The sequence below is a fragment of the Culex pipiens genome, chromosome 1 (genome assembly GCF_016801865.2).
Source record: "Culex pipiens pallens isolate TS chromosome 1, TS_CPP_V2, whole genome shotgun sequence".
NCBI lineage: Eukaryota > Metazoa > Arthropoda > Insecta > Diptera > Culicidae > Culex > Culex pipiens.
In genome coordinates this window covers 112,618,483-112,635,862 of record NC_068937.1, presented here as the reverse complement: position 1 = coordinate 112,635,862, position 17,380 = coordinate 112,618,483, and the positions used below count along the sequence as shown (strand labels likewise).

At 35.6% G+C, this 17,380-nt stretch overlaps 1 protein-coding gene across 3 annotated transcripts in view; it reads right to left on the bottom strand.

Moving 5' to 3' along the window:
* The window catches only part of LOC120432526 (synaptic vesicle glycoprotein 2B-like), a 96,814-nt gene extending 94,017 nt beyond the window's left edge, over positions 1–2,797 (bottom strand). For 2 of the 3 annotated variants that reach the window (XR_008212558.1, XM_052710649.1), the window contains exon 1: positions 2,358–2,797. Coding sequence is in view for 2 of the 3 variants with exons in the window: in XM_052710649.1 (XP_052566609.1) it covers positions 2,358–2,454 (97 nt within the window). In the remaining variant the exon portion in view is untranslated. The remainder of the gene's footprint in view (positions 1–2,357) is intronic. The other variant, XM_039597743.2, reaches the window with a different exon arrangement.
* Positions 2,798–17,380: the final 14,583 nt, after the last annotated feature.

Here is a 17,380-nt window from a genome sequence, read left to right as displayed (position 1 = left end):
GTTATCAATTTTACCCGGTTTACGGTACACTATGGTACATTGGGTGGCCAAGTTTCAAAAAAGTGACCTTCTCCAAATATTTTTTGGTATTTTTTTCTCGAAAGTAAACATTCTAACTAAGAAAAATCCAAATTTTCAAAGCTCTAAGTTTGTTCATTACGGAGATACGCAAGCTGAAAGTCAAAAAATGGAGTAAAAAACAAGCGTTTTTCGTAAAAAAGGCTGATTGTTTAATTTTAACATAGCTCAGCCATTTTAAATGTTTTATTAGGACAAATATACATCGTTGGAAAGGTAATGAGATATGCTTTGAAACTATTAATAGATAAAATGTTGTTTCCAAACCAAAAACTGAAGTTTTCATCGAATAACTGGAGCTTTTTTTTGACAAATCATATTTTTTTGTGTTTGTTAATCGAGTACTTTTTTTGCCTACCGATGCTAAACATGAAACTAAGATCACTTGAAAGATTGGATTATAATCTAACATTGCTGAAATTTCCAGCCTGCGATTTTTTGCGTTTTCGGAGATATGCCATTTTGAACATTTACGTTTTATCAAAATTTGCTGCAATCTACATATGCACCCGTCTATTTCACTTGCTTTGCTACCTACTTCGTGGGCATCGTCGCTTCAAAAATCAATACCTGGTTTCAAGAAGTTCGAAATGACTTTATTGGAATTTTCTGTTGCCTACATTTAAAATTGAGTACCTTAGTCAAAATAAGGTATTCGTACCGAAGTTTTTCAAGCGAAACTCGAGAATCTCAGTTTGATACCGAAAAAAGTGTTCATCAAAATGTTGACTTAGCATGATGAATTTCTGCGATCAATCCATGAAACTGATCCACATTTAAGTTTTATGTTGGTTAGTACAAAACATCATAAAAAGTACCTTTAACATATCCTGAAGCTGTCACAAACTCTATAATCAAATGAATTTTAAGAATATGGTTTGTATTTTATCGTTTTACTTCATAATTAATATTTTGAATAAAATTATTTTTTCTGTTATTAGATTTAACAATTAAATTTTCGCAATTTATGCCCGTATGGGTGGGGGGGGGGGGGCGAGGTCTCAAGTTATATGGCATGGACTCACAAAAAGAAACACACAGCAGTAAATAATAAATATTTGACTTAAAATGATTTTATTACGCTTAACAAAATTTTGTTGGAGGGAAGGAGGAGAGGGGGGGGGGTGAAAGAAAGAGGAGGAAGGGGTGGTGTTCTTAAAGTGGAGATGTATTAGATGATCCATAATTTAATAATATAAACTTGCAATACAATATATATGCAATTCTGTTGCACTTGCAAATGTATGAAAAGACTATTTATTATAAACAATCAACTATTGAAAAACATGAAAAGTCATAAAAATCGACGTATATCATTTCAATACCATACAATTACCCAAATTTGCATGAAAAAACATTTAAAAAGCAAAAAAATAATTTGGCCGCCTGTTTGTATGGAGATGGCCCATAGTGCGGTATTCGTCAATTTGATTGAATCTGATTTTTTTTTTGATCAAAAATATTGTTCCAACTCTTTTTTGCTACAGTAAAAAAAATATTTGAAAAAATTGGAACGATGTTTTCGGTAACAAAAAAACAGATTTGTTGAAATTAGGTTTAAATTAGGTTAGACATTTTTACAAATGACTGGAAGAAAGATTCGTCCCGATTGGTTGAGTTATGCCTGAGAACCAGCGAGTTGAAGTTACCGTTTCAACTTTTTCGGAAGGCTTAGGCGTCCGTGTGAGTTGGGCATGCGTTGGGCGTTCCAGTGCTAACATGACATAGGCCACCTAACCAATTATTATGTGCCTTAAAACAGAACACATTTTTTTTGTCGTTTCGGGGAAAAAACGAGTTTGAATTTTAATTAACAAATAAAAAATCAAATAAATGGTTTACAAACACTAATAACTTAGAATTGATTCGGTTGTGCTTTTTAATAAAGCACATTGACGACCAGATGTGAGAGATAACAAGTTACAATTCACATTAAATTTTCTAAATGAGGGCTCGCATACGAATTTATTTAAAAATGGTCTAAATTATAAACAACCACAAGTGTATCGTTTTCCTTTCCCAGATTTTAAGTACGTGGGATGATGTTTCAATTGTGGTAACTAGTCATGCTCTAAATTATTTATTCAATTGGATTAAATGTTGGTCAGGAATCAAATTAATCAGGTTTTCAGTACAACAAAGTGAGAGGTCATAGCCAAGCTTCAGCTGTTAATCATCAGCCCATTACAGACCAATGGATTTAAATTTCCTACCATCAAAGCCTTGATTCAAATTTCAATTTTCCAAATTCAATGCTTCAATGACACTGGACCTCTTACCGGTATCCACCACGTGCTCCTGCTGTTTAACCTGACCTATTCCATGTTCCTGATGCTGTTGCTGCTTCTGCTGCTTTTGAATACCCTTCATTTTCATCGTTCAACACTGTGTAATTCTGCAGCACTTTCCTAAAATTGCACCGTTTTCACCCAACTAAACCGGGTTGAATTTTCCTCTTTCCCAGTAATTAATATTCAGCCCAACACTGCGAAATTTCACCTCATTTGACGCTCTCTCTCCTTCAACTGAAAAATAACCCTTGATGAAAGTGCACTTGACGGGACGGTTGTCGATGCATCGCGGCGCGCGAACTCGTTCACTGTTGCTGGACCTGTGACTTCCTGAACCGAGGGAAGCTGTACAGCTGCCAAATTGATGACTGGGAAGTACTCTTCGTATCACGTTGGGAAGCAGTCTAGTGAGTGGAAAATTTGTGCGAGCTTACACCCCGTGGAGATTGGAAGCTGCCCGTTTTGCGCTGAGTACCGGATGTTTTATGGCTTGTTTACACCAAAAAAACAGCTGATGTTGATGGCGAGAAGAAGCTTAGTGGTTGGATTAAGGTGGAGGGGAACGGTAAATACTAATAGAGACGGTGGAATATTCGCTTTAGCAGTGTCATGCCAGATTACAGAGATTTAAAGCAACGTTAGGTTTCCGTGGCGCGAAATGAAATTTTATCAAACGAAAATAGTACTCTTTGTCCTTTTTAATTGAGACGTTTCATATATGAATCCAAAATTAAATTTCAAAAATTGCATATGGGTAATTCCACCTGAAGTGTGCAAGAAAAAAATGCAAATTTGATAATTACCATCTCCGATTCTGCTCAAATTTGGCAGAGCTGTTGAGACTATCAAAACATGAAAAAATCCCGAATTTCATCCAAATCGGACCACCCCCTCCATTTTTGTACCCTCCCAAAAAATCGACTTTTTGGCGATTTTTGAGCGAAACCTCTATCTTCAAACGACGATAACTCAGGAACCACACATCTTAGGGGGTAGGTTTTAGACTCAATTTTGAAGGAAACGTAGAATCCATTTCCGTGATCAAAATTTGGATTAAAATATTTTTTTTACCTGTATTGCGCAACTGAAAACTTTAAATGGCCGTGTCTCAAAACAGCCCTATTTATTTTTTAAATTTGACCTCACCATCGTATTCCCCGTCCGATTTTACATAAGAATCACTTATCGACAGAAAGGAATATGTTTCGTTCCAGAGATATCGAATTTTATAGTTTTAAGTATTTGAGATTACCTGTATTTGCTTTATCTGCCGCATCTGCTAGAAGCACTCGGGCGCGCTGATCAATAACTGCTACCTGTGTATTTATTGAAATAAGATTTCATCCGAAATAATCATTAGCAAATTAGGCAAAAAATGAATGTACACCACTGTAGGAAACTGCTGTTTAATCTTAAATTGAAAAAAACATAGTATACGGTGAACTGTGTGCTAGCCCACATGACAGAGCAAGAACGACACGCCAATACAGGGCAGAATGAAATTCCCGCAGTGCTAGCAGGAAATTGCAATTGATCTTGTAAGTAACACGTTAGAAAAAGTTTAAGATACATTATCGTGTTAAAAATTATGAATCAGCATGAATAAAACTCCCGTGAAGCATGATTAAGGAGGAGGATTTCTGAAAAGTATAAAACTGAAAAATGTAAGAAAATCACAAAGATTAATCTGATTTATTATCTGATTAAGATCAACTTCAGTGGTGTTGATTTCGACACCGTCCGAACAATAATCTTTTTTTTGTTTATCAACCATTTCGAAATCTTGGAAGACGATACAGGTGCTGTCCACATGTATCAGAAGTATATGGTTTTGTTTTTGAAATTAAATGTACCAGAATTGAAAAAAAAATCAGTTATTCAGATGAAACTGGCTCACAATATAAAAAATCGCTTTAATATGATCAATCTTTCAAATCAGATTTTGGGGATTTTGCTGAATGGCACTATTCTAGAACCTATGAGAATTATTTCATCTACTACAGCCAGCTTCAAATAAAAGAAATAATTTGATTAAGTGGGAAGGAATGAAGAATTAGGAAAAACATGAAAACAATATAAAAATGTTTTTTTTTTTTGCAAATAAATATTAAAAGTTCAAATTTTACTTAATATGGTTCAATGACACTGTGATCAGGAAAAACGGTGCATTCAAAATTACCCAATTGATTGTTCAAGGTATTGCCACGGCGTGTTTTCTGGGTTACCTTAAGGAGAAAAAATAGTCATCACTACTTTCAAAAGTGTCTTATAGGAAATTATCTCAGCTTTCCAATGCTTCTAAGAGCGAAATGTTTCATCGGGAAATTTCTGAGATATCTCTATTTTAAGTTTTTTCTTTTAAAATCCTTGATCATTTATTGGAAACTTTTAAATAACAGTCCAGGAAATTTGTCAAATGATGTGTTTCATGTCTATTTTACTGACCAAAATGTGCAAAATAAGACAAGAAACAACTTTGTAGAAGGTTGACAACCGCTAAACATTTTGAAAACTAAGTTTTAACCGAATTTTCGAATATGTGGGATTTTTTCAAATAATAAAATAATAAAACCGTATTAAAATATTATTTTTACAAGAACAAATAGATTATTACAAAATTGTTGTGTACAAATAACACCGGTCTGCTCTGGTTCAGCTTGGAATCAGCTGATACACGGAGAAAAAACCGTTCTGAAATTCGTGAACAAATGTGCATGTAATCGCATACTTTCGCTGTTCATGAAATCGTGAACTTTTTTATGATATCATGAAGAAAAAAACACGATATCTTGCACATAGTTCATGAAATCGCAAACTGAATCTAATGTCTAAAAAAGCTTTCCTGTTTCAATAACATGGTTTTGTGACGCCACCTACCTGTGGATTGTTGTTGGCCTAGGGAGCTTTCTAACATTTCATGCACTCACACTAGTGCAACGCAGTCTTTTGTTTTCATGCGTAGTGGAACGAATTTTGACGTGTTCAATCAAGTTTGTTTTGATCTATCCACATTTAAAGAAAAAAAAGCTTTCTCATTTTGAATTATTTAATTTTAATTTAAACACAACGCGGATTCGCTAATTCGGATGGAACTGAATTCGAATTAGCAAATCCGAATTCGCTAATTGGAACGACTGACAGCTGTCAAAAGCTTGAAACCACGTGTTCGGAAATCGTCGAATAGTGGGGTTAAAATGGCAACATGAGTTTGGCAACTGGTTTTGACGTTTGAGTGCTTTTTTATCGAAAACGTTCGAATTATCGGACATTCGAAGTAGGGAAATTCGAAATAACGAATCAGTTCTGTACTAATTAAAAATAATATAAAATATTGATACATTAACGTAAACTAAATAAAAAATTCCGTTCGTTGTAAAAGTACCTAAAATCTTAATAGGGTACTAAAGCCCAAAGTAATTTTTTATGTACAACGGTAAAAAACACGCTTAAAAACTATTTCTGATCACTTTTTTAATGTTCACTTGGAACGAGCTGTCAAGTAATTTACTATCTTTTTAAAAAAGCCGCGAAGTTGAATTCCGCACAAATTATTAGAAATTTATTAATCAGCTATTTAAACAGTTTAATTGTTTTATTGTTGTGCATAAAAATAACATGTCACTTTAGGACCCTACTAAAACTTTATTTTAGGACCAATTAAGTCCAGCAATCTGGTTTCAAATCTGGTCCTAATGTTCTACGATAATGGGGTCCTAAAATTAAGCATAAATTTGTGATATTATTGTTCTCAACGATAAAGCTTATTTTTCTAAGAACAATGACCCTATGTAGATCGGCAATGTATTTAAAATTGGTTTTTAATTCAATTTAAAAAAAAGCATCGCGGCCCTTCTTGACAGAAAGCATTCTTCTTTACAGCTTGTTCCATGGGACCATAGTTGATTCATCGTAAAATGTTGTCTTGTAAATATTTTTTGCATTCAAAATAAAAAAGTGATAATTAAATGTTTTTTTTATCGTGTTTATGCCGTTGCACATTAAAAATTGACATTGTCAAACTACATACGGCGCTCACGCACACTATCAAACAAACGTTTGATAGTGTGAGTGAACTCCGTGTAAAAGGGGTGTCAAACTAAAAAGTGACCCCGTTCGTTTGACAACAGTTGGTGTTAAACCATCGGGGTTTGAGTGTATGGTTCGAAAAATCAACTGTGGTCCCATAGAACAAGCTATCAAAAATGATGCTCAAGAAAGACCGTGGGTTTTATTAAAAATAATTTCAAATTCCACCTAGTTTTAAACGTTAATATAAAGTGTCACTGTGCTTCATAAAATAAGTTTTTTCTATATTTACGTAAAGCTTGTTAGGACCCTATTCATCACTTTTAACTTATGTATTTCGTTGATTAATAAATAAAACATACCTGTGAATACAAAGAGACGAGTTGTTCCTTTTAATTCCGCTATATATAGCGGAATTAAAAGGAACAACTCGTCTCTTTGTATTCACAGTAATGCATTCTGCTAAAACGCTCAACCAAACCACAAAACAATGGACGCTTAAATGCTGAAATGGACCGTTTTCGGAGAATCGGCCAATATTGGTCTCGGGTTTTCCGGGACAAGTTACGAATCTCGATTTTGGTAAGTTTTTTCTATCTTTTTTGTGATGTTTTGATTCTGAAGGTTTTTTTTTCTCACAGGAGAAAACCACCTTGTTGTGGTTGGTCCGCTGAAAAAGGAGGCTGCCGGAACTGATTCCGATAACCAAGTGACAAAGGTTAGACGTTTTTGTTTTGAGGACATCGACACCAGCGGAGAGCAGCTAACCGCCGGCAGCCTTACCAATTTCTATCCGGAAGTGCCAACTGGGTTGCTACATGGATATTTTAGGCGGAGAGCGGAGTTAAAGTTATATTTAAAGTGCAGTGATTATTTTACAGTGCTTAGTTTATAAAATGCAATGTCGTTATCATTATTTTTATGAATAAAGATGCTTTTTGTTTTGTTGTTTTCTTTAATAAAAGTAAACAATTCGTTTACATTATGTTTGTGGTTTCAATGAATTTCAAATGCTCCGAATTAAAAGCTTGCATAACCCACCGCTAGATGTCAGGTTGAAAGCTTCATTCACAGTATGAAACGATATGCAGATGGCGCTGTAAAATTGCATGAAAGCTTAAAGCTCGTCGATACCAAAAAGTTTAAATCCCCTATGAAATTGGAGAAGCTTAGCGGCGTGAACAAGTGTGCACGATTTGCAATTAGTTAATGGAAATTGTTCATGGTACGTTTTCGTACCGTAGAAATCACGTTGTTCCCGGTTTCGTGGTACGTTGTTCACGATTTTCGGAACGGTTTTTTCTCCGTGTACAACCGAAATTTCTACAGGTTTGAGATTGATAGGGTATTACAAGATTTTTATGAACAAATGTCATATTTCTTTAATCAAACACTAACTAGTTACATGGATACAAAACATGTTTTATACTCGAAATTATACTGCAAATTACTGTTGCTAGCTTTAGGAGAAAAACTTTTCATTAGTATGAAATGATTGTTTCAGTTTTTTTTTTGTATTAAATGATCAAGGAATTAGCAATATTTTAGAAGTTTATAAGACTCCCATTTTCAATCTCATCCCAAAAAAAATATATATGTCTTGATTCTTGTTCAAATAGTTTGGAAAGAATGTTTCTGTTAGATTTGTTTTGTTAAAATACTATTTAATTTTTGTTCAAACAAAAATAAATGTTTGTCACGGTGTTTTCAGAATTCTGAATTGGAAGACTCGAGTTTTATTGCTACTTTCAGGAGCATTTTCTACAGAAAACATTTTATAAAATTTTATCTTTATTTTATACTCATGAAAATATGACTTTTGAAGCTTGCTACAGTAATATGTAGTACATTTTCGATTTCAAATCATATTTGTATTTATGTTCCTGGTTAACGTTTGCTTAAGAAAATATCAAATTTATTCAATAAAATTCAATAATACCATTAACAATCACTAAACCTGCCAAAGTTTCGGTTGAACAAGCTAAATCAGAGTAGACACGTGATATTTGTGCACAAAAAAATATGTAATTATCAAATAATTCTTGTAAAAAATACATTTTTACACTGTTTTAAGATTTTAATTTCTGAATAAATCCCATATATTCAAAAACTTAGACAAAACATAATTTTCAAAATATTTAGCGGTTTCAAACCTTCTACAAAGTTGTTTCTTGTCTTACTTATCAAAATGTGCAAACATTTTGATGAGTAAATGACTCATGAAACACATCATTTGATAAGTTTTCTGAACTGTTAGTATAAAGTTTCCAATAAATAATAAAGGAATTTAAACCCAAAAAACTTAAAATAGAGATATCTCAGAAATTTCCCGATGAAACATTTCGCTTTAAAAAGCATTGGAAAGCTGAGAAAATTTCCTATAAGACACATTTGAAAGTGGCGATGACTATTTTTTCCTGATAAGGTTGTTCTAGAAAACACGCCGTGTATTGATTATCTCAAAATCGTATAAAATTATAAAAAATAATTCATCTTACAGAACACCAGGTAGTAATTATTGATCAGCACGACTGAGTGCTTCTAGCATATGCGGCGAGTGTAGCTAATTTAGGTAATCTCAAATACTCCAAACTTTAAAATTCGATATCTCTGGAACGAAACATATTCCTTTCTGCCTATTAGTGATTCTTATGTAAAGTTGGACGGGAAATACGATGGTGAGGTCAAATTTAAAAAATAAATAGGGCTGTTTTGAGATACCGCCATTTTAAGTTTTCAATTGCGCAATACAGGTGGAAAAAATATTTTAATTTAAATTTTGATCACGGAAATGGATTCTACGTCCGATTTCCTTCAAAATTGAGTCTAAGACCGTCTGTGGAAGGGTTTTGTTCGATGTTCTAAAACAACTATTATTCTTCGTCATCCATATCCATTTGTTTGAAAATATGCGCTACAACATTGGGGCAAAATGCACTACTACAACAACGGGGCAAAATGCACCGGGTAAAAGCAGTTTTCGCTAGTCACCACAAGATGACACCGCTGTTTTTACAAAGGAGCCTCACAGCGGTGCATTTTGCCCCGACCACGCTTTTTGCATAAAAATACATTTTTTAATGTTTTTGATGTTTTCAGGCAAAAATTATATAAATCAACATTTACAATATCATTAAATGCTTTTTATAGTGTCCAAAAATCTGATTGAAAGTTCAATGAAAATTAGATCACAACATTTTGAAGTTTTGCCAATAACTGCCTACGATGCGCAAATTTTTCCAGCATGGTCTTACAATATTAAGCGTCCAATTTCTATGATATTTATCCCAATACCGAGAAAAGCAAGGGGTGCATTTTTCCCCGGGGGTGCATATTACCCCCTCTCCCCCTAATTTGAGGAACTCAACACAAATACAACCCAAAACTCTCCAATCTAGAGCAAAATTAAAATATGGGACACCGGGACCCGTGCTGTAGGGGTAAGCGTGGTTGCCTCTCACCCAGTCGGCCTGGGTTCGATCCCAGAAGGTCCCGATGGCATTTTCCTAAAGGTTAGGGTCGTTAGCTCAGTCCAGGCGTAGGAGTCGTCTTCCTGGGTCCTGTCTCGGCAGATGGACTTACAATCCAAAGGTCGTCAGTTTGAGTACCGGGGTAAAAGGAAGGAGTAAAAAGAGGTTTGCAATTGCCGCAACAATCAAGCTTTCGGACACTTCGTTTCGAGTAGGAATCTCGCAAACGAGAACGCCAAGACTAAGGCAATGGTGTAGAGCGAATGGGTTATATATTTTTTCAAATATACACCCAGAATTGGGCACCGGTATACGAGAGGATTAAGAGCATGGTTCGGGGTGTTCATTTTCCAAAAAAAAACACCCTTAAAAAAAGTGTCGATACCGATGGAACACGATTTGTTGTCGTCCTCTCGTAACTTTTCGAAAGGAATATCCGCATGGATTTTAATTTTGGGTGTAGACCAACGAAAAAACTGTGTTTTCCAATAGTGGGACCCTGTTAATTTTACTAATAAAAATAAAGTAAACTGTACATTTGAGCAATATATTTTCTTAAACATACGGTAAAAGCTTGTTTTAATCAACTTATTTGTTCAATCATGATTATAAATACAACTGTTTAGTAACTTTACTGGATTATTTTTAAGAATGTTACAATGTTCTTTAAAGTTGTAGAACAAACAAATTTTGTGTATGCTAACACAAAAATTTGTAAATTTTCCGTTTTTTTAATTCTTTCCATTATTTTAAACTTTCTTTACTGACTAGAGCACTTTACACCATTAATCGTTATATGGTGTGTGGGTAATGCCACCACCCCTGATGCTGCTGCTGATAACGACGTCAACAACGTTAACGGGTGCACATTTAAGCAGAATCCAGTACAGCGTTTGGTGAGCGGAGCTTGTTTGAACCGTTCAAGTAGAGATACTTGCTTCAAAACAAAAACTGGATCAACATTGGTAACCTTGCCCAAACTTGGGATGTGGATATTTGAGCCATAACAATCACCATCAACCTCACATCTTCGCAGTCGTCGACGTCGTCTTTGTTGACAGACAACAGCCCCAAATGGCTGCTGATGTGCGCCAACGTGGAGTGGAAGAACGTGGCCGTGGCCAGCATCACTAATTGTCAACACCACCGTGCTCGATGTGCGGTTCCAAAGTTTCCCTCTAGGGCAACTAAGAACAACTGTCAACTGATGCCGGTTGGGTTGGTGGTTTTGTGTGAGAGTTGGGTTGCATAGCACCGGGCGCTTTGGCCGTATAATTGCTAGCTAATGGGTTTGAAATGGAAATTGCTGATTGGTTTCCTGCTTGATGTAAAGCCATTTATGAATAATCGATCCCATAATTGGCTTCCGATTGTCGCTTTTGATGTGAAGAGGTTATGATGGGGCAGCGAACAATCAAATTCATTTGCATTTAGCAACAGTTCATCTAGTAATTAGTGGTATGCAAATTGGTTCACGGTTCATCAGTTAACCTAGTGTGGCGGAAATTATTCATGAATTTTCATAAATTGGCAAAAATGACAAGCAATCTTAAAAGCAGCCATAATGAGAAAAATATCAGAATTTTGTAAACCGAAAATCGGTCACACGTTCTCAAAATTTCTCGAAACTCGAGAGTTGAATTCTAGTAAGTAACACCAAAAGCATTAAGAGGTCTAGTTCAGGATTCCAATTTCTAACAGCTGGATAGAATAAAAATGTCCTTTTTGATGGTACTTTTTTCATTTGATCCGCGAAAGAATCGTTAACATGACTTTCATCTAGGTAGATCCAACATAACTGCATGTTTTCTAATAGGATACTATCCTATGTTCCACAATAAATACCTTATGGGCCATTCCATGTCAGCTGAGAACACTTTTTGATTCGAACATCATCCATTTGGACCAAAGGTACCGTCAGTGGGAGTGACTATGGGTCAAACAACGATACACATCTCGTAATGTCTTAATTACAATTAATTTAAATAACATCGAAAAACTTTCAACGTAGATTTGTTCTTAGATAGTTTACTAACATTTTCCCAAAATATGGTGGATTTTGATGAACACTACCTTAGATGACAATCGTTTGAAATTTGACCCAATCTCACCCCTTAGTGGGGGTGACATTGGATCAAATGAAACTTAAATGATGCTCAAATACAACGATATGGTAAAAACAAGTCATTCAAGAGTGTTTCTTGTTCGAGGGAATCGTATTGACATGCTGCAATGTTTGAAGTAGAGATTTTCAAACATTTGGGTAGTTTTCGAGCAATTCCAACAAAAATATTAGAAAAATGATTTTTCTAGAGGTCATTTTTGGCCAAAAATGTACCTCAACTTCAGACAGCTGCCAAAATAACAGGATTTGTTCTTGGAACGAGATTTTTTCAGCGAACTCATCTTAAGATGTCCCCAACACAACCCTTTTAACAGAATTCAGTTTCATTGAGAAGAACCTGAGAAATTGTAACATCCGTAAAAAATCACTTTGACCCAATCTCACCCCTCAGACCCAATGTCACCCCACTGACGGTAATATAAAGTTTTTATGATAGGGTTTAGATGGAGGTTTGAGAAATGTAAAATCGGTATTAATATTAAAAACTACTCTACCAAACTTTTGATAATCTGCACTATACACTATTTTTGTGTTAATTTAGCAATTTTTCAGTTTTTTTTCCATAGTGCTCATGGTTCCCTCATTTAAAAAATATATTTTTTTCTAGAAGTTTAGAAAATTTCAAAATTTGAATTAAAAAATAATCAAAAATAATAAAAACTAAAATTTCTTCTCTAGTTTGAGTTCACAACCGGACCCTTTGACTCTTAACCAAATGAGCTCAAATTTAAAAGCCAGTTTCAATGGCCAAAACACATAAAAAAATCCGGTTAATGCGTTCGAATTTGAACTTTTTTTTGTCTATTTCCTATACCGTGATAAACTGGCTCTCATAAATCGTAGTTTCAACCAATCAGGCTCATTCTTGGAGCCATAAGAGTGGATTTGATAACGGACCTCCCTTAAGAGGCAGTATTTGTAAATATTGCTAGGTTTGTTCTAGAGGTCGTATCGAGGTGCTCCGATTTGGATGAAACTTTCAGCGTTTGTTAAACTATACATGAGATGAACTTATGCCAAATATGAGCCCTCTACGACAAAGGGAAATGGGGTAAAACGGGCATTGAAGTTTGAGGTCAAAAAAACATAAAAAAATCTTAAAATTGCTCGCATTTCAGTAAAACTTCATCATTTTCAACTCTCTTAGATGCATACGAAAGGTCTTTTGAAGCACTTCAAAATGAGCCATAGACATTTAGGATTGGTTTAACTTTTTTCATAGCTTTTGTAAATTACTGTTAAACATTGTTTCTTTTAAAACCTTAATATCTGTTTGTAACAGTTTCCAACACTCATACTCCCATAGGTCAAAAGTTAGGGAATTTCATGGACTATAAGCCTACGGTAATAACTTTTTGGCCAATCGCGGTTTTTCTCATAGTTTTTCGATTTTTCTATAACAAACTTTTTACAACGTTAGTTTTTGCCCTGTAGGCCTCCATAGCGGCACTTTTGTCTCAATTTTGTCATATTCGGAATCCTCGGAAAATTTCACGTTAGTTAAAAGTATTGGAGTTGTAAATTTGATTGGAAAAAATGCCATTTAGAATGAATTGAAATATTTTTTAACAATTTGTTGGATTAGGGGTAAACCAGGGTTTCGCCTACCTGATACAGAATTTGACGCATTGATCGCAGGGTAAATAAAATTAATTTCTTTTTTCAAAAATGTTTTATAATTATTTTTTACATCAAATTTAGGCCTCGTTATCGGCTTCGGCGGCCGATCCCTAAGATGCGATAGGGCGCGAGTTCGATTCCCTCCTTATCCTCCTGGCCTTCTATCGGATGGGGAAATAAAACGTCGGTTCATTTGCGTAAAAGAGGTTTTGGGTGACTCACCACACATAACCTTCGGATGCCTGGAAATGAGCAGAAACTTGCAACAGAGCCCACAAAAGACCCGGGGGTCGTTAAAGTGGATTGCTTTGCCTTCATCTCATGTAGAGACAAACAAACGCTGAAAGTTTCATCCAAATCGGAGCACCTCGATACGAAAAAAAAAAAAAAAAACTCGCTCTTAACGATTTACACTGAAACCCCGATGGTTTGACAACAAATGTTGGCAAACGAACGGGGTCAGTTTTTAGTTTGACACCCTCTTTACACGGAGCTCACACACACTATTAAACGTTTGTTTTGAAAGTGTACGTGAGCGCCGTGTAAAAAGTGACAGTTCGTCACTTTTTAGTTTGACTTTGACCAACCAACGGGGTACAAACTAAAAAAGTGTCAAACGAAAAAGTGACCAACCACCGGGGTTGAGTGTATGTATAAAAGTTCGATTTTAGGGTGTCACAGTAAATTAACGAAAAAAACACATTTTCGCTCCAACCCAGTTAACTCAATCGGAATTCTGAAACGGAATGCATTAGGTATTTCGTTTCAAACGCAACAACCGATTCCGTGTATGTAACGTTGTAACGTTTGAAACGGAATACGTAAACGATTCGAATTGGGTTCCGTTCCAGAATTTCTATTGAGTTGACTGGGAAGGCTGCCATTAACACCAAAACTAATATAGAGCAATTCCACCTCAAATCGGTAATTTTTCTGGTACTTTTGTACCCTACCCTCTTCGATTTCAATGAAACTTTCTAGACCTATATAAGCCATTTTTGTGTAGATGGAGCCAATTGTACTGTATCTCGAAGCCGTTGCATCGTATCAAAAAGTGGTCAAAGACAAACATGTAGGAAATTGGACGGGCTTTCTGAAAAAAATACACTGCAATAAAAATACACGCCACTTCTATGAGAATTTCAATGTTTAAGTTTGAAAGTTATATTTAATGGTGATGTCACGATTTTTTTTTCGTTAAATTTTTTTGAGGAAATAGCCTAAAATGTTACAATACTCAAGTAACATTTTTTTCCAGGAGTTCTAAAAGAGCTCTTCAAGATAGCTACAACATAGCAGTTTGGACCGCGGTAGGATAAAGTTCTCTACAAAACATCTCAGGAGTTTGGAAGAGTACTTGAAGAGAGTTTTATCCTATCGCGGTCCAAACTGCTATGCTGTAGCTATCTTGAAGAGCTTTTGTAGAACTCCTGAAAAAAATGTTACTTGGGATTGCTCTATGTCCAAACCTTGTAAAGATACAGCGGTTTTAAAATAAAAAATGTTGAAAAATTAGGTTTTTGGTGATTTTGCTCGATTGGTACCTCCGTTTGACAGTTCTCGTGCTTCGATTGGTACTTTAGGTTTGAGATGGCCGTTCTCTAATAAGCTCCCGGTTCTCTAATTTAAATCTATAGGAATTCAAATTGAGAGTTAAAATTTTAATCAAAATGAATCCTACTACTCTCGACGTTTCCCTCCCATCAAGATTAAACAAGGGCCAGTAAAAAATCTTCAGATTATTCACAAGAGGTCAGAAAAACCGGAAACCTTGATTTGCATAAGCTAGAATTCTGGAGCAACATTTGAAAGGGGCGGTACGACATTGCTCTTGCGGTCTTTCACTACACGCGTTTTATTGGGACGCCGCTTTCAAATGTTGCTCCAGAATTGCCCAGCAGCGCGAAAAACAAAAACCCCCAGAAAAAGGGCATCGCCACGTGTTGACGTGCTGAATAAGCCACATCCGGGCCACATGGTCAACAAAGAGCCACGTTTTTGCTGTTGAAAATCTCGCTTTTCCAACTACAGACCAGGCACAGTCAACATTTCATCCCGGCCCAAGCTACGAATGTGTCAGCACGGTCGCCTCGCGGGAAAAAGTAATAACCGCAATAAAACTGGGACTTAGTTGGGGGAACGTCACCACCACAACAGAGGCCCCGGCCTTGTCTTTGTTGGATCCTGGTGGTGTCGCGATACCACGATGGTAGTGAACGAGCAAATGTTTATGAATGAAGGATCAGACACTGCCTCAACAGGAGCATCCACAAAATATGTCGACAGTCGTCGTGTTTTATGTGGATGTTGCTTTTTTTTCGCACGTCCAAGTTACACATTAGTTGTTTGGTGACAAAATATTTTTGTTATTTGCTGTTATGTGTCATTTTTTCTCAATTTATGGTATCAACACGTTTCTGGATGTTATTTTTATTCAAATTTGCGAAATTCAGCTTCATGCAATCATAAGTAGTTTGATTAAGTGCTCGTGCTCATTATTTCTGGCGAGGTATGATTTTGAAAATCTAAAAAAAAGATGCGTACTAAATTGTTTACGTCTGACTGTAAAAAAGGAGAAAACTGGTGAAACTCAGCTTAAAAACATATATTTTGAACATTTCGGATGGGATTCGCCGATTCGAACTTCGCTTTACTTGGAATGTCAATTTATTCGAATACTCGCTCAAACAGAAAAATCAGTTGTCATACTGATGTATTTGTTAAACAAAGGTGATGATCAAGGCTATACTATTTAGCATGGAATTGCTCAAGAGTAAAATTTAATTATTTTTGAAAAGGTCTACTTCAACATGATCCGTACTTCTCCCGATACAGCCTTCCATCGATTCAAACAACCATCCGATTTTGCATGCAGGTGAAATGATTATAATTAACTCCGAGATGCAATCAAGACGGTGTCGTTTCGTCATTCGGAAGAGCAAAATCAGTAAGAAAGCTGCTTATCGCCGTCGTCATCATCGTGGCAATGCAATTTGCAGCTGCACGCTGCAGATGTCGTCGCTGTCGTGCTAACTTGTCGCACGTGCATTTTGGTCCAAATTGATTTAAGAACGCCATTTTGTGCAGCTATCAATTCAATTCAATTCTTTATTAATACATGTAGAGTAAGGACTGCTCCTTTTCAATTACTACAATCAGAATTCAAGAGTGTGTAGTACTTCTTATTATTATATGGCTTTGCCAAACTTAATCACTATCAGCGCTTGTTAATTTCTCATGCCCAACCAATTTATGCATTCTTTTCGAAACTCGATTGGAGAACGAATATTTTTAATAACGACAGGAAGTTGATTCCAATTAGCAACGCCCCTAACAAAAAAGCTTTCATTGTAATGTGATGATCTGTGCTGTGGTATTATGTAATTTCTAGTACGTATACTGCGAGAAATTTGGAGTTTTTCTGCTAAATATCTAGGGGTAGAGGTATTTATAATTTTAAATAAAGTAAGACAGGACCTAAGCTTATAAAAGTTATTAAATGAACAACCAAGTAGATTATGCTGAAGATGTGAAACCCTAGCATACCTTGATAGATTATAGATGTAACGTACGCACGCGTTTAAGGCGACCCGTAATTTATTTATAGAGTTAGCTGCAGCATTAAGAAAAAGTGCATCACCATACATAAAATGAGGAAATAAAAGAGATTTAAACAGTCTAAGCTTTGTCTGTATCGGCAACATGCTTGCCGTGATTTTCAAATGCCTAAGGCCGTTGTAAATTTTTCTACATTGGCTGTTTATATGGCA